The sequence below is a fragment of the Saccoglossus kowalevskii genome, chromosome 18 (genome assembly GCF_978046115.1).
Source record: "Saccoglossus kowalevskii chromosome 18, keSacKowa6.1, whole genome shotgun sequence".
Taxonomy (NCBI): Eukaryota; Metazoa; Hemichordata; class Enteropneusta; family Harrimaniidae; genus Saccoglossus; species Saccoglossus kowalevskii.
In genome coordinates, this window is record NC_140658.1 from 20393013 (window position 1) to 20412081 (window position 19069).

A 19069-nucleotide genomic window follows, 5' to 3' on the forward strand; every position below is an offset into this window, starting at 1 on the left:
TGCATGATGTCACGTTATGTTGGTGACATTACTTTACGTCTTTTGGGGTCATCTATCTTTCTATGCCTGAATGCTTTCTATGTCGAAGTATATGTCAGTCGTCTGTAATTTGTTATTAAATTGCTCCGTGCTCTTGGCCCTGTGATTTACTGAACGAATACTAATTGTGTGTTTACTTTCCAAACTTGATCCTGGTAATGTGTTTAGTCGGTTGGACTGCAGACTGGACTGACTGGAGTCACCGACCACAATATTCAAAATAATAGCAATAACTCATGATTCCTTTTAGTGAAAATACTACACTCGTATAATTGTTCACAAGTCCTACTATCAGATTATCTCCTCCGTGCTGATTGGACCGTAACCATGGTATTGTCACGCGTACATATCGTGATATTGTACATAACGTGGACATTTATAGAGTCTAGCAATCTTACAATTGATCAACACAGGCAGAAAGAAAGTACAATGATTACATTGAATTGAAAATCTATTATTTTTAGACCTTTAGAAAATATTCATCTTGGAGAATACGCATTGGAGTTAGATCGTTTAACGCTGTAGTCGACGTGTTTTGACTTCACAACTCAGATTTAATATAAGAGTGCGGGAATACCATTTGAATGTAAATCAAAGAGGACAATAATCGCGAGAACCCCTGCTTGCTTATTGGACCGTCGCCATAGCAATGCTCACTATACCAAGTCAGGCAGAACATAAATTAGGGATGACGAACCTGTTATTTTCCGGCCATTTAGAAAGCCCAAGTTACATTAGTCTACATGTAGTCTTACACAATATATGTAACGTTTTAATATATAAATACAAAAATAGTTCATAAATTAAACCTATTGTGTCTGCTAACGTGAATGTGTGTGACATTTTTAAACAACTGAAATATGTGCCTTATATAGCCCAATGTAACGGTAACGGTTTCCCGCTAATGGTTATGTCTATTGCTATTTGTTATCGTTTCTAGTCACTAGATTATCATGTTCATTTCTGGTGCACGTGGCTTACGCAAGGTCGCTCGACGCACACAATTAAAACAATAAAATGTGGCCGGACAAATATATATTTGTACGATAATTTTAGTAATAATAACTCGAGCTACAAACTAGACTATATATAATATCTGGATGGTGACGTAATCGAACACGTGATATTGAAACTTGCAAATTGTTTATTGTGTCGGCGTCACTTTGAACGGCTCAGGACTTGATTGAGATTTAGTTTGTGTTATAAAGTGGCGAATTCTTTACCACTCGCTCCGCCATAACTTATTCGGGTTAAATTCATCTGCGATTTGTAAAGTCGATTCACGTAATTGTGGAGTTTAATAAATTGAAGAACTCAACTGTTCATCACATTTAAGTGAGTATTTATAACCAGGCGCCCTCCGCTGTGGGCTTTTCAAATTCAATAAAATCTATAATGTTGTTGCAAATATTTGCAGCATGTAGTCAAATTTTAACGCCTACGTCGCCTAGCAACTATGAAATGACGTTATAACGTGAAAGTCGTGATTGATTTCTAGTGTACTGTATTAGTTTAATGTGTTTATAATTTATATCGTTGGTTACTATAAAACTGCTATGAGTAGCTGTATATTTGAACTACTTTCGGTGACAACACTGTCGTGTGGCTATGCCTGGTGACACAACGCGATCGTATACTAGTATCTTTTGCTGTAGATTGAATGACGTAATGAAATGAAAGATAAATAAATAAATACGAAAACGTAGAAAATATGTAACCAAACTACTCTTTTAAAGTTCTAAAAATAGCACGTGAAATAAAAGATGACATTCTTACATTGAAACTACCTTTCATTTTGTTGAAAAGATAACGTTGCCTTGTGGAACGAGACGGTACATTAAAATCGAGTTTCTGATAAAACGTAACTACAGGTATAATTTGAATAGATGGATTTACTTATAAACTGTAAATCTAGCAGACTACTGAAGGCGGTATGTTCAAACGATAACAGAACGATGTAACTGCCAAGGGATTTGATAAACGTTTTCTAAACCCTATAGTCGGACTAGATGCCAGATTCTATCGCAATCAACATCTGATAATATGTATTGCAAATTTATTATAGAAGAAAAATGAAACACACAAATATAAGATATGGAAAATGATAATTGGTTACTGTAGTCCTAAATAATCATTTGTGCAATGATTCTTCGGGAGTAGAACACGAAGTACACGAATTGTGAGTATATTAATACAGTAATATTTGCAATTGGACGAATAATGGCAGACACTGCACGCACAGGTACCTTACATTTTTTGTGATGATAGTATTTCTGAAGAAACATTTATACAATTTGGAAATATTTACATATTATAGACGAGTATAATAATGCAATATCAATGTAATGTCTGTATTCCAGTGTTTATATAACATAATATTGTTAAAAACACGTTTCATGGAATACTTAGTTCTTGTATCAGCGATGTGCCCATCGCGCCCTCTAGCGTCACGTTCTCTATTGAGACTCGTACTCTGCATGATACACATTGGTATGTTATTAGAAGACACTGTCTGGTCGCCAAGACATGAAGTTGACATTACTCATAGTACAATACTTTCACGTTCAATTCGTACTTACGCAATTCGTACTAGCCGAAAGAAAAATTCTACACATCGGTGGATTATTCATTTCTGAAGTAGAAAACACACCATTCCAAGGTTACAATGGGACAATACGTGCAGCGTACACAGCACTGAGGCACATCAATACGCACCCTGACAGTGAACGTATACTACAGGGTTACGAACTGCAAATGACTTGGCAGCCATCACAGGTTAGTGTCATTTTAGTATTCGCGGGGTATGGTTCGAGCTAGACGAAATAAATTGAAACAGCTATAATAATAGTTTAGTACTTAAATCTATATTCAATTAAATATAAATCCACATAATTTATACATTCGTTTGGCCACGTAGAACAAAAGATTGTAATAGAAAACAAACACGTGGCCATGGTTGCTAATCGAGTATCAATTATTTAATTAATATTTTACACGTTATAATGATTTAGCTTCAGTAAAAAAACAATGAATTGCGGTCAGGAATTATAATGGTATTCTGTATCACTTATTCGATGTCAAATGTTGTTTCTTGCAGTATTGAAATTTTTGTTTCAGTACAATACATTACATGTGGTGTAGAGCGTGCAGAACATAATAATGTGTCTTCTCAGCTATAATCGCCGAGTTCCGTGTGTTTTTCGTCCATCGATTTGGCAATATGTTTGTCAATTGTTGTATTTTTTTCCTTTTTGCATGCATCATATTTGCCGTGATGTATAAATAAGACGTGTATTTCTAAACGTGTTTTCCATCTATTAACTATTAATGTGTTGATTTATGTATATGATTAAGTTACTTGTTGATGCTAGTTGACTAACATATAAACATGTTGCAAGAGGCTGAAACTGTACGTTACCAAATTGATTGCAGATTCCAACGGAACAGACGCGAAAACAGAATACATTCAGGAAACAATCAACTATTTTAAATTTAAACTGTCAGGTCTTGAAAGATCAGTCGTTCGGATCCAACTCAGGTGGAATAATAAAACGTCAAAAGAAATTATAGATTGGGGCAAGACATATTGCTTCCAGGTGATGTCAAATTTGGTATAACCCGTTTCGCTCGAAATGTTATTGAATACACCTAGAGCGATGGAAACACACAACTGTATATTTGAATACACGAGTGACGTTGTACATTTCTTATGGTAGTCGATAGAAATAATGCACATAACAGTTTGCTCCACAATTGATATACGGTCATTTAACATTGCCGTTTCATTCAGTAATGTTTAGCGATGTGTTTCAACAATCTTATTTGCAGTCAAAGTGTCAGACCCATTAACATACAATTGAAATATCACTCATAATAGTGAGTAATATGTTGGGCATAATTGCTGTTGTATAGAAAATAAAAATTGAATCAAATTATCGTGAATTTTTTAAAGCAAAAATATCTCGGTGTTTTCTGCCTTCTCCGTAAATAACGTAAACGTATATGATTAATGATGTTTCTACAATCACCGTGTAGGTGACATTGGTTTGAGTTGTGACGGTGATTTTAAAAGCTTCGAATCACAGAAAGCTATGTCCGTTGAGTTAGTATATGCAGTGCTATGTGAAAAAAAATTCCGCATCACATAATCTATCATCGTCTTATTTTTTCTCGTTGACAGACAATTAATCATATATTTTCACTTGTATACTTTTAAGGTTAAAGGGGAAATTCCTGGAAAGTATGCACTTCAACAGTCATCACTCACATCATCTTTTGCAATGAAAAACATTAAAAACGGGCATTTACAGAGATCATAACCCAGCAATAACAAAATTAACAAACATAACATTAATGTCTGTAAAAGGCGTTTAAGGCGTGTTTCAAACGTCCCGTATGACTGGATTATTCGACTGACGTAATCCTGGTGACAAGATTATGGAAACTGTCCACACAGCGCATAATTGCGAACAATTTAAAAGCATTTGAATTACCAATTATGTAATGAAACTAAATTCAAATTAGATTTTCTGAATTGCGCTAATTTTAAAATCCGCAACGAATGATTTTCTTATAAAAAATATAATTATAGAAGTTAAAATACGTTAATTTATTGAATTTGCGATGCTAACATGCAATCAGCTCACTGTACGACTTTTACCCGGGAGAACACACCACAGAGCATTGCTGTATGTGAGACCTGGCTTTGGAATAATATGAAATAATAATTGGCTTCAGATCTTAAGTTTATCAAGTTGTTTTGATTAAAACAAGCAACATAAAATTTAAACCTTATTAAATTTAAATTAAATATTGAAAAAAAAGTCTTACGAACCATATGAGTAATGGACCAACGTCAGTATAGTCACAGCATGTTACCAAATTTACGTTTTGAGAATAAAATTGAGTGACAGTTTTCAACCTGGTCAACACTGATATATGAAATTAATGTCATTTTGTAGAACGTGGCATTCTTTATTCCAAATTCGCACAGCCAATATTATCATCATCATCATCAAACCATTCGAATGTCGATGCACCAGGGAGATCGTTTATAGTAAATAATGAAGAATAACGGACGAACCGATCTACGATCCCTGGGGAACCCCTAAGATAACGGTAGCCGAGATGAAACACCGATTATCAATGACTACTTTCTGTTAACAAATTGCCATGTGCGTCACAATGATTGATTTTATACAACACGCTTATTCTATAATCTGTGTAAATGCTATCTATACCTGTCTGTCTGTCTGTCTGTCTGTCTGTCTGCAGTTATCAATGATAAGTTTGCGTGGACCTATTTATTTTCAAAACCATGTTGAGAAAAAGAGTCACGTGACTTTAAGTGTGTTGTCAAACAAGTTTCTCGATATAACCGTTCTCCATTACACATGTACAACAACGTCTAGTATTATATTCATTTGTTTTCAGTTTGTGTATTGAACCCTGTTAAGTCATTTTACACATTAAAAAATAACCATTAGCAGATTAACACTACGCATAGATAAGTATTTCAGAGAAAAACATATATTATATTACACATTTTCATAAATATAAGCCAGAAGCAATAATGCAAAGTTATAAACGTCGTGTCTCATATAAGCAATGTATCACGATTCAGTTATCATTTTGACCTATACATCCAATATAGTGAATAGTTCTATGACAGCAGAGGCCAAGATAATTGTGAATATGAATTTAATACTAAGTACTACTTTAGGTGTAAATACTGTATTTTAAAACGCATGGAATTTAAGTCTAAATTGATTGACTCAAACAAGTTTATTTAAACCGTATAAGTATATGAAGTGGCATTATTTCATTGTATCGTGCTGCCTTGCAGTGGCTGTGCCAACACGCCTATCCTGGTTATTTGAGCCATGCAACGAATTCAATATTAACATTCAAAGGATTTGCGGGTAAATACCATGAGCGTAAAAGCTATTGATTTATAATATTGATTCCAGAACGTGACAAGTAGCTAACCACGAGTGGGGCATACCTTTGCTGGATGTTTGTATTAGTATGTATTAGTATGCTGAAATAAATTTCAAATCTCATAAAACGATTTATCAGAATTTACACTTTTGTATACAATTGACATTTGCAGTAGATCGGAGTGATTTGTGTATGTCAGTTTCATTAGTCTACTATTTCATTCCTGTAAACGTCTCTACTACGCCAGTTTGATCCAAATAATAAAGCCGTTTATCATTGTTCATTGTCCAGTTTTGAAACACACAAGTAGCTAAAACAATTCGACATGTAAATCATACTTCAAGGGGAGGTTGCAGTGGTGGCAAAAGGACAATTTCATTAGATTCAGGGATCTAGTTGCCATGGAAATATCAAACTTGGGAATGATTTTTGTTGATACCCTGAAAGGCTAACATGGTGTGAATAGAAGTTCTATACAAACTAAATAATTATATTAAACACGAATTCCAATGACATTCAATAGTTCTGTGACGTATACACTTTTCCACATGCTCACATAGACTAACAGCTGTTATTTGTCGGTATTTCTATTATTGTACATTTTAGTTTATTAAAGGGCGGTGGTCGTCGCGCCGCGTTCTGTTCGATATGGGACTCACAGCGACGTACACAACGCGTGTAAAATACATTGTTTGTTTACATGAAATTCGAACACGCGCTGCGCGACGACCACCGCGCTTTAATAAAAAAAACTTCGTGCTAGGCATGTGTGACGTAATCGACATAATATTATGGATATATGTTCATGTTGGTCTAGAAATTATTCAAGTTTTGTGAATCTTATATATATTCGTATTAATGAGCTGTGTATACACAACACATCATTTGACTTTCGGAAGTCCATATATAATATAATATTATTTTTGTTTTCGTATTACAGTGTAATCCTGCACACGGCATCAAGGCATTGTATGACACACTCTACAATGGTCCACCAAAGGTTATGCTATATGGTCCATTCTGTTCAACGGCAGCACAAAGAATCACAGACGCCGCTGAGAAGTTCAATCTGGTCACGGTAAGATAGACATAACACAATTATGATTAACTTTCCTACGCTGGCACAATGAGCGAAATTACGTTTTAAATATACTGAATTGTGACTCCATCTTATCTGTTCATATATGCATACTGTTGCTTAAAGCGGGAGGGTCGTCACCTGCGCACGCGCGGGAATTGAGTCCCAAGCGACGATAACACACGCTAGAAAACGCAAAGGCTCATGGGTAGACGCTTGTTTGTAAACAATGGCCATCTGACGCATGCGCAGGTGATGACTGCCCCGCTTTAAGATGACATTCGAATAACAGTTCTCAATGTTTTGTTGTAACTTTTGATGCTGTTTGAAAATAAGTAATATCTGACTGATAGTTCTTTCTCAGTAGTGTCACTGTAGGTATTGCTAATAAAAAGCGATTGCATTTTACATTTATAGTATAATAAATAATGTTAGTACATGATCACGTGATTTTTATTATAGTTTTCCTATGGTGGAAGTTCACCTGCATTGTCAGATCATGAACGATACCCTCTATTTTACCGTACAGCAATGACAGCAGTGGACACTCATAATCCTACCAGGGTTGCCTTACTTAAACGCTATCGATGGAGTAAAGTGGCGCTTATCACACAGAATGATGATCTTTTTACATATGTAAGTAAACAATAGAGAGACTAATACATACATGGAGGTAAAACATTAACCTGTATACGATAACTGAATTCACACATTATATATGGTTCATTCGTTTTCACATCAGAATTTTTAAAATAATGTTATACCAATTGTATGGTGATTATGCTGTCTGTACAGATGTTCCTAATGTAAATATAATTCAGGGAAACATTTATCTTGCAAACCAGCTTTAAAGTAAGGTATATCGGTTGGATCCTATGTGAACGCACATATTATTTCACCTATTATTTTTTTGTATTATTTTTTTTATTTTTTATTATTTCACCTTTGAGCATGATTGGCCACCATGTAATTCGTTATATAAACTATTTTCCGCAAAATCCAGATTATGTAGACGTTGTCACAATTAACATAAACTGACTGAATTAATAATTGATCATGAAAATTCCCTGGTCGATACGATGAAATAGAAGCCGGGGGATGTTCTCTGGCGTTACGATAAAGCACATACGGTGGCCGGAGGAATGATCCCTGGTCGTCACGATGAAGTAGTGGCACGGGGAATGTTCTCTGGTCGCTACAGTAATTGTACAGTAAAAGCCGGTGATCGTTCCCCAGTCGCTATAATGAAGTTATGGTAGCTAAGATAAAGTAATAGCCAGGGGAATGACATTTATGCTTGAGTTACCAATGTTCTCGTTTCGATATTGTAGACAGTGAAGAAGTTGTTGAACGACTTACATGAAAACGAAATCGATGTTTTGACTTCGGAAGTTTTCAACCAGGACCCAACCACACCCATAACAAACATTAAGGTTAGTCAAATATCATACAAAATGAGCAACCACACAAAACAGATTCGATATCTTGTCTCATTTAATTATGTGACGTTTCTTCTGTTATTTATGCATTCATTCAAACTGACTATTCAGTGATTGGGTTGATCATACCACGTGACATAATGGCTCTTTTAATACATCGGTTTACTCCCTCTTGTTGGTGTGAGCTTTATACCCCAGATAATAAGATGCGGACCAGAAAATAACACCCCGCATTACCTGCAGTGTGTCTCGTACAATAATTATAAATAAAATAAGCATGGTCACGTATCTTTACTACTTTCCAAGCAATATATGAGTACACAGTACAATTATATTGAATTCTCATAATTCGGAATTGTTGGTTTATTTAATCAAAATAAAAGACAGAGCATGATTCCCGATGTGTGCGTATTGCCGGCTCAATGTGCCCAATCCAAGACGATTAGTACGTATATAGGCGTAATTTCAATATATGAAAATGTCACATATCAATACAACTGTTATAAAGGAACGATTATTCCAAATATACAAAATTTTCATTGCAGTACTGAAAATGAAGACCTAAATCAATATTCCATGTTTGTGTATTTTTCATCGGGTTTCCTTAAACATACATATCCTGTCAGATGATAATTTCATAATCAGACAGATTATTAATAATTAAATTTTCCCTGTTTCCCTATTTTAGAATAAAGATGCCAGGATCATCATAGGAAGTTTTTACCCAGACATTGGTGTAAATGTATTCTGTGAAGCTTACAGACAGGGAGTGTATGGACCTAAGTATGTATGGATGATCGAAGGCTGGTTTAACAACGGATGGTGGAATATATCAGACAGTGATTGCGGATGTACCACAGATCAGCTAGCCCAAGTAGCACAGGGATACTTTGGCACAAGTTGGCTGAGTAGAAATCCAAACTTGAGTACTATCAACTTCGGTGTGGTGGGTTTCTTTGTATTTGTGAATTTGTCGTGCTTCTGAATCTGCCATGTTTTTATCGTGTATAAAAAGATATCTGTTTTATGGAATTTGGTCATTTATGTTATTGTAATGTGAATGCTGATTCAGTTACTATTGATAGTACTATTTCAAAACTGTAATAGTTTAATATGATGATATACAATCGCCTTAACCACATTCTCCTGAATTCAAATACAACATGAATCGGTTTCCAATTGTAATGTGAATGTGATTTCTTGAATTTGCACCATAACGCTCCCATGTCCTGATTTTCTGCAATATCGCGGGAAAAGGGTGTATTAATTTAGTTAGTCATGCATATGCCCAATTACTTCTTCGTGTGGAGTTCTGACATTCAAAGTTTTTTTTTTTTATATTTCAACAGCCTACAACAGCCGAGATGGCATCATATTTTGCATCTAACGATGATGGTCCGTTTTCTCCTATATTATATGACGGTATATGGGCTTTGGCGTTGACATTAAATTCGAGTATAAGTAGACTATCCATTACTGGCAGGAAATTGGAGGACTATCACTATGGTAACAAAGATTATGCCGACATCATTTCGGAGGCTGTGCAGGATGTAGAGTTCACCGGATACACTGTGAGAAATTTACTTATAATCACCCCCGTATTCCGAATGAGTGAGACAGTATCGCGGAAGAATTGTTCAATTGTTGATATCCTATATCATATTGAACACAGGGAAATAGGCCCAAAGAATCCATAAACGACATCATTTTATTGTTCACCAATTTTATGCATATGCATTGGAAATTTGCCCAATACTGCAAATCAGTAGTTGCAAGGTAAACGTTACTTTACACAAATGAATGAAACTTGAATTTGCCAATCAAAAATTAGGTTAACGTTGATATATTCAGTTTTAAAAAAAAAATCATTTTCTGTAACACACCCGTTTGAAGGTGATAAACTGAACAACGTGTTATTGTCGATAATAAATATGTGTGGTAACGCCATGTGGTACAATATACATGTGCACAAGGCTAAACCGTCACATATACGATCGTAGATGATATAAATGATCCGACACTCACGACCGACGCTACAGGGAAAGATGGAAAATTTGTTTTTATGCTACGGTCCGTTCTGTGATAGATTAAATTTGACAGATCGTTTACGCTCCGAGTGCAGTTCCGGTCCCGTCTCATTAACTTTCACAGTGCGACATTACTATACCGAACTAACAGGTCTATGCATATGATAACTATATTTATTTGCGTATTGCCCCGTGTATTCAACCGGTCATGTGTTCTCCTGTACATACTGTTTCGCTGAAACTGTATATAAGATTCAATAGAATCGCTTTAGATTGCAACTATTTTGATGCATAGGGGACATCACGAGTTAGTTTGATGGACGGAGTCTAATACGAAACATAACCCTTTCTCACATATACCCATGGCTTGGGGCTTAGCTGATATGTGGCTTACAATTTGAGTATTAAAGTTCAACAGTAAGATAGATTATAAGATTATAATACGACTACCTAGCCTCGGAAACAAACAACCTTAATTCGCGTCGAGTGTTTCGTGTCTTGTCTGCTATAAAAGTCACTCAAAATCATACAAACTCACAAAGATAAATATATAATCCACAATAAATCGAATAAAAAAAACATTACAGTGTGACCTGTGTGTTTACCTACAGGGACACCTTAGTATAACAAGTACAGGCAGAAAAGGAGTTGTAAGAATTAGTCAAGCACAAGGTATGTTTGTATATTTTGTAGCAAAGTCTCATGTTACAGTAATATCTGTAGCAAAGTGCTGTTCAAATTACCATTGCACAATAACAATCAATGGTTTGTTTTGTAGGTGATAATCTCGTTACTGTGGGAACGTATTCAGATGGAGAATTGCAACTGATGGAACAGAATATATCGTGGCAAGGAGGTACGTCCGTATTTTTTTAAATAATAAGGAATGGTTCTAGTTCATTATTCATTGCCGCATATAACCTTATCGTAGACGTTTTGTATTTGTTCAATGCAGGGTTTGGGTCGAATAAGCCAAATAATGACAAATAGTTTTCTTAGATAAAAAGGGGACCCGTAATTAAAAGAAAACACGTATATCTTTCCAATAACATTCGTCTTAAACAAAGATACTAGCAACACAATGTATCGCAAACAACGCGATAATTCAAATATGAAAGACTGTCTTACTAATTGTATGTGTGGTTCAATGAAATGAGTACACCCACGTAATGGCGTAGGGTCGGTGAGATATGCACATTTTTAAATAAATTGTCTTTATGGGGGATAATTGTTATTACGCCTGCTTCCAAATATAAACGGCTGTGATTTACGGTTCGATTTGTTTCTTTCATCATATATTTTGTTATTCGTATGCCATGTGAGACTCACGTGCCTCTTAATGCAATACGACATATATATGACGTCATATGTTATTGCGAGTTAAAATTATGACGCTTTTTCACGCGGTTCATTCAGTCGGCGGACAAAAAGACTTCATGCAAATATTCTAAATTTCGAGGAACGCAGCAGTGTATCTTTTAATAAAACTTGATGCAAAATAACGCAACAAAGGAAAACCAACATGGTTTATATATATAAACATATTTCTTAAGGATGCAGTGACGCTGAAATTGGCCGTTAGGTTTGATGTGCGAGTTCATCACAGTTTCGGCAATATGTAATACAGATTTAATCATTCTCTTGCAAAATCGTGACATGCATCTAATATAATTCTTGCTTTGGAATTGGCAGTAGCGATTGAATGTCAATTTCCAACGACGCTGTATTCCATTATCATACTACTCATGTGTCACTGACGATGTAGGCATTGTTTTGAAAAATACCCAGAGTGCAGAGACTAACAAATTCAAAGGTCGCCTCGTCCCACAGCACATTTAATTCGACGCACGTTAATTAGTTTTTCTGGTGTAGTACTTTGTGGATGTCACAGCCACAATAACATGAATCACAACAGTAACAGCATTTGTGTAAGAAATTAAATTGATTCATTAAACGGTCTGCAAAGACAAACTATCAGGCGAGTATAAATAGATATATCAACAAATTTAGTATTTTTAGAAATCTCGAGAGACTCCGAGAAGTTGATCGACAATATAAATATTTATCATTATGAAGTTATTCGTTTGAGGGCTTAGTGAATCGAGTGTAAGTTTAATTTAGCGACTAATTAGGTCAATCTTTATTAGTTATTCGATAATTACTTGATGTAAGCGCCTGGAAGGATAAAATACAGTTTGATTTTATATCAAAACGCTCGGCAATGATATGTTTACAATTTGTTTCGTTCTCAGGCGACGTACCGAGAGACGCAACTCAGGTGATCACTGTAGACGAGAACATAAAAGACACCGTCCTCATCATTTTCTATGTTTTAGTTATCATCGGGATAACACTATCCGTGGGATTTCTCATTTTCAATATATACTATAGAAGAGAAAGGTAATGCCATTAGGTTCTTAAATAATCAATCACGTTCAAAAAGCTATTGTAGTCGTGCATATATACAAAAGAATCCCAACACTGAAGGTTGCTTCCAAAGACCCAAAGGAACTGTCTAAACATCACTTAACGTGCGCTATGTGTGATATGTTCTTTCAAGTTAAAGATGGTCATGAATATAGTATGGAAAACTACATGTCAATTTTCGTTAATTATATATATATATCTTTTACGTCTTCCAGAATTATACGACTGTCATCACCAAAGCTGAATAATTTGATAGCCCTAGGTTGTATATTTGTCTACACTACAGTTATCTTACTGGGAGTCAATGATAATATGTGGAACACGATGACCTTTTCACTTGTATGTAAGGTGCGTACATACGTCATTGTCAGTCAGTACACGTCTGTGACAAACATGATTCGGGTATTATATGTAAGCTATTATATAACCATTTGACTATTTGAAGTGCGAGTGATTTAGCGTTCCATTACGATGATTGTTACGCGACTGCGTATTTCCGAGAGTTATGGTACAATAATTCAAATGTGTACCTACAAACACTTGGTTTTATATCAAATGGATACTTGAATGGTTATCTTAGTTCTTTCATGACAACCAACTCCAAACAAGAACGAGAACATTGCGTATAATTATGACGTATACGACAAAAAACCTACATTATAGTGACAAAAAGTCCGCAAATGGTTAATTAGTTAAGACAAATTGTTATATTAAAATATACATTACACGTTTCTCTACACGACGTATTTATATTAGTATTATCGGCATGCATGGTTGACACAACATCTTAGTACAAGTGCTTTTCATCATGGCCTCAATATACTTGTCAAACATACTAGGAATGAATAGAAAAAAACAATCATAATACTATAAGTGCCCGAATTGTCGTTCTGATTTGCCAAAAGCGTGTTTTAAATTATAAAAACTGTGGTTAAATAATACGGGGTTTTCAGGTTTAAAAGTATGGCCTGAACGTGAATAACACACGGTAGAGGATAAATTCTACTGTGAACTGGAAACTGGAAGACATAAAACGTAGTAAAAAAAACATTATGACCCTTAAGTATTTGGGGATAAAAAAAGATTCATGAGAAATTATTTTTACAGAATTACGCAAATGACGCCAAAGAAAAATGATTGCCGTCTGCAGTGGCTCACTCGTGAACCCAGAAGCCTTCTCGGTCATCAAAACGAAATCGAGCGTACGTCACCAACTGGAGCCTGCCTTTTTTTAATTATGTCTTTTGAGACGATTTTACATTTATAAACGTTGCCACTAACAAGAAACTATTCCGAGTCGATTAAACGTATCGCAACGGGTCCAAATTTGCTCCACAGTTCGATGTATGTATATTCGCTATATGATACGTAGTTTTGTTTTATCACTGTTGCAAGTAGAACGTATCGGTGCTATTAACATATTCCCATATCTCTTAATTATACTTAAAATGAAACTGGCATAATAATAAAATTGCAATAAACCCTCGCCGCAGTAGGATATACAGCTCGATTTTTCACAATCAGCTCCATACACACACGAGCGTTAGCGATTACATTAATTTTAAAACTAATGCAATAGAAATATAGAAACATGTATACTAGTCAGAAATAATTTATAGTACTAATATGAATTCCCCATTGGTTAGCAGTTTTAAACAGAGCCTGATCAATTATGCCCGGATCGTCCATTTAAAAGCTTCTAAACTAAAATACATTTGTTCATTTTGAAAACGTTGCCAAGGTGAACACCAAATAAGCTTTTCTAGCGGCATCTTTTATAAAATTATCTCTCATGTTTGGCTTAAGGCGTCACGTCATTATCACAGTTTTAGCTTTATATGACGGAAATCTGTGAAATATCGAGATGTTCAGTTTCAATGACGACGTTGATTGCGTACGTTACAATAACGTGGCCAACACTGGCAAGGATTTACACCAACGGTTTGAAACAAATAAAAATGTTTTTATTATGGGTCAAATGCCGTAGTTTAAACAGCTGGAAAACGCTGGTACTGCGATTGTTTTTTGTAATGATAGAGCATATTTATTATGTCAGTAGCTTCGAGTATGGACAATGACGCTGGGATTTACATTGGCATTTGGGGCTATGTTTGTGAAGACATGGAGAGTACACAAGATTTTTACGGCTACGAAACGACGCTCAAAGAGCCTGAAAGTAGTGAGTATAATGCAAAGTAGTTCAAATAGTGTGACCAATAACCATGTGTTTAAACAATACAACACCATATTTTTTCCAAACCTGCTGTTTTACATTTTATACACAATAATTAGTTTTGTAATTCGTTGAAGGTGTCAATGCCATCAGGTCGTATTCGATTAGCTTGATTAAGCTCGACATTGACCTCAGTACTACTTAGATTTCCAATTACAAAGATCTCCGACAGTTCTGATTACCAATCAATTTTCTGTTCGAAAAGCCTTAAGATTTTCACAGTTTTATGGAAGATGAATTTTACTCCTAAAATAACATATTATTTCAGTTGTGTTTTCCATGTGAGTGATTTATAGTTCCGTTTGAACACATTACTGTTCTAAAAGTGTCAACGTTTATGTGAATTAATTGATGGCACGCTAGCTAACGAATACGTTCATATATGTTACAATGCAAGTGATTTATGTAATGATAATTAATAGGTCTTCAAGAGTACAACAATTTCCAACACTTACTAAATATTGATTTATAGCGACACCCTCTCATTATCCCGAGCAATCAGTTCTGCCCCATATTTATATCTTACAGGTTATTACAGATGCTCATTTGTTTGGTATAATCAGTGTACTGCTAGTGATTGATATTACATTACTAATTTCATGGGAAATTGTAGACCCATTTCGAGTGACGTCATCAGTGATTACCAAGGTAGTATGCGCGTTTCATTTTAATGTTCGTTCTAATGATAACGAAAGTGTCAAGTTTATTGTGAAAATCATATGTGAATAGGAATTAATGTGATTGTTTTGATATTGTTAGAAGGTGAGAGGTTAATGATAGTTGATCTAGTAGAGTTAATTGCATGTGAAATTATTCAGGTATTGTGCGTATCAATCTTTGTATTGTTGAAACATCACGTACATAATTTCATTCTTCTTTGCATTCTATACAGAGATACGCTGTGATTGAAGACGAAGAGATGTTCGTGGAATATAAACGGTATACATGCAAGAGTCGGTTCTCAAAGGAATTGACATTCGCTCTACAATGCTTCAAAGGTAGTTTTCTGTTAACCCATTCATAATTGCGTGCTTTGACTCTAAAAGTAATATTCAGCATTATAATAGCAAACTAGTCATTCACTATTGATCCTTTGATCAGTGCGCAGCCCCTACAAATATTGATCAACTGACTTTCTACCAAAGAACACAGCATTTTTAAACGTACGTATGTCTTCATATACATCCAAACTAACCACTCGTCATTTTGGTGTTTATGCAAAGTTAACTAGAGGATACCCATGATTTTCTGCTTCATTTTATTATAATGCAAATTTGTTAATCAAATGTATAATATCTGTGAACATATTTCCGCAATACTGAAGGTGTACAGCACGGTGTTGGCTGAGTAAGTAAGTTATCTCGAGGCGTTGTGTGCTGCGTGGAACTCCACGTGTGTAGCTAGCTGACTAGCAGCAGTGAATGACTTGTTTGCTCAGATATATACTGGTGTTCTGTTTGATTACGTCACACGCTACAGGCTCGTTCGCAGCTGGTTTTACGATACACGGAACCACAGTTCACATCAATATACCAAACGGTACAAACTTAGTGGTGTGATAGACACATGGATTGTTGATAGTGATCATTACACGACTAAGTACAATAAGGAGTAAATACAAATCTATGACGTGCTCAGTGGTACCATGTGGTATACTAGTATTACGTGAAAAACATATACCTTTATCGTTACAATGTAATACGAATTTTCTCTACGTATAACAATATAATTTATGATGATCCATATTTGTTTTACCAGGTCTTTTTCTGCTTAGTGGTGTGTATTTGGCGTGGGGTACACGTAATGTAACCATTGGCGCCCTAAACGACAGTAAATACATAGGGTTGTCCGTATATAACGTTTTGATATTGAGCATTATTGGTAAGTTGTAGTTGAGTATACTTTATTTAACATCCTGGTATTAAGAATAAACCATAACTGGTTATGCTAACAATGGACATGTCATTGATTGGCTATCGATCTAATACGAGTCACATGCTTGTAAAATAAGGTCTTGCGGTTTTCTTAACTACCGTATTTCCCAAATCTTAAATACATTTGACCTTTCGACTATATAAATCAATTATATGATGTGTCGAGTATTGCTGTAAGTAGTCTAAAAATACTATATTATGAGTATGCATGTTATCCAGATTACTCAGATTGTGAAAACACATCAGCGCATTCGATGTTAAATGTTATATTCACGACATGAGTGATTCTATTAGTTGTTATAGAAAATCACAATCCAATACATGTAATATGTTTTATATGAATATATTGACAGCACTGACAGTGGATCACTTCGTACATAATGTGACGCTTAGATATATTTCCATAGCAACAGTGTTATTCATAGCAACGACCAATACATTATGTCTCGTGTTTGTACCAAAGGTAAGGACCCATGTTTTAGTATACTCTAGTTATACTGTTTCTCTTATTACTGATTGTAAGAAAGACATACTGGGTTTCTGTATGTTATCGACACTAGCTTAGACACGCTGCTAATGCATTGCGATCTATATTCCTTGCCGTAAAACAGTAGGTGGTAAGTTTTAACGAATACGGCATTAACACTTCGTTGTGAGAATATCTCTTATTCATCGGTGTTAAACATACGTCATTTACACGTCGTCACTCAAACAACCTCACACCACATTTATGCGTCACGTAAGTCACGTAAGTACATGCAAGGAACCATGACAGCATGCATTATGCTTGTTTGAGCACGCTTATCCGATCTCATCTTCACCGTTACCATATTTCACTGCCTGTGATTACAGATATATGCGCAATGTCAGGAAACAGACCATGGTAGCACCAGTGTTAGAACCAGACGACACAATTTATCTACAATGGAAAGTACTAATGCTATTATTAGACGTGGGAGTGATACATTGATAAATAACCAAGTGTTGAACGCAGTAAGTCCGATACATTTTCACAAACTAAAATACACCTATTCCTATTCCTACTTCAAAACAATAATCACTGAACATGTGGCTCTCATGCATCTTTATCATACCCTATGTACTGATCACATGTAATTCAATTTAATTTTCAGAAACAAGACGAACTGAGAATACTTCACCAAACATTATCAAATCTAAAGACAGAAAATACATTTATATCTGAAAGTGATTGCAAATTTGGATGCTGGATCAACCCTGTCAGTAAAAAATGCCGCCGACGTTGTTTTGACACAGTGGAGAACATGGATTTACAAATGCAGACCTCAAATAGTACAATAGCCATGCAGTCAATTTGAAATTGAAATATAAACGGCGTAAAGACAATATACATACAGTGTTAGTACGAACCTGTTATAGTGTAGCTCACAATAACATTTTTTTTCTAAGAGGGTTACAACTAGAATTTGATGAGAGTAGATGTAATAAAAAAATATCAGTGTAAGGGTTGTCATAGTAACATTCAGTGCTCCTTCCAGATATGCAATACAACCAGCTAACTAAGTAACATGACGGTACGTAACATGACGCACGTACACAGTAGTAATTCAGCATCAACCGTCTAACATAATGATTGCACATGGGAGCAATTTATGTCCGTATCCAAAAGCAATCGACCTATAGGACCCGGAACAAACACATGACCAATACGAATGGCAAGTCAAACAGTGGCACGACTGCAAGTACCCCATGTTTTGTAATCAATCATGTAGAATCGATTTAGTTCAGTGGTTTTTCTAAATAAGGAAAACATGTGATGACGGTGATGATTCAATCTTGGGGATACAATTGTAATTCAGGCATGATTGGCTTCAACAGTTAGTTGTACTCGTCGCTACATTATTAACCTAATATTGAATGAGTGGTGACGTCATACGTGACGTCATACGATATTAACCGGTCAGTCATTGCGA

The 19069-nt window shown here is 35.4% G+C and overlaps 1 protein-coding gene across 1 annotated transcript; it reads left to right on the forward strand.

Annotated features, from left to right (window-relative positions):
• The first annotated feature begins 2565 nt into the window (after positions 1-2565).
• Positions 2566-18594, forward strand: LOC102801033 (gamma-aminobutyric acid type B receptor subunit 2-like). The gene is made up of 17 exons (XM_085492983.1): positions 2566-2814; positions 6920-7057; positions 7520-7693; positions 8389-8490; positions 9185-9442; positions 9846-10067; positions 11135-11195; positions 11302-11379; positions 12776-12923; positions 13166-13298; positions 15010-15129; positions 15712-15831; positions 16076-16181; positions 16942-17064; positions 17471-17580; positions 17970-18110; positions 18251-18594. The coding sequence occupies exons 1-17, from the start codon at positions 2566-2568 to the stop codon at positions 18452-18454; spliced, it is 2487 nt and encodes an 828-aa protein (XP_085349109.1). The 3' UTR covers positions 18455-18594.
• The last annotated feature ends 475 nt before the right edge of the window (positions 18595-19069 follow it).

Coding starts and splice junctions, on each gene's coding strand:
- LOC102801033 (XM_085492983.1), top strand. CDS start 2,566: ATGAAGTTGACATTACTCATAGTACAATACTTTCACGTTCAATTCGTA. Junction 11,196..11,301: donor AAGAATTAGTCAAGCACAAG/GTATGTTTGTAT, acceptor TTTGTTTTGTAG/GTGATAATCTCGTTACTGTG. Junction 16,182..16,941: donor CGCTCTACAATGCTTCAAAG/GTAGTTTTCTGT, acceptor TTGTTTTACCAG/GTCTTTTTCTGCTTAGTGGT.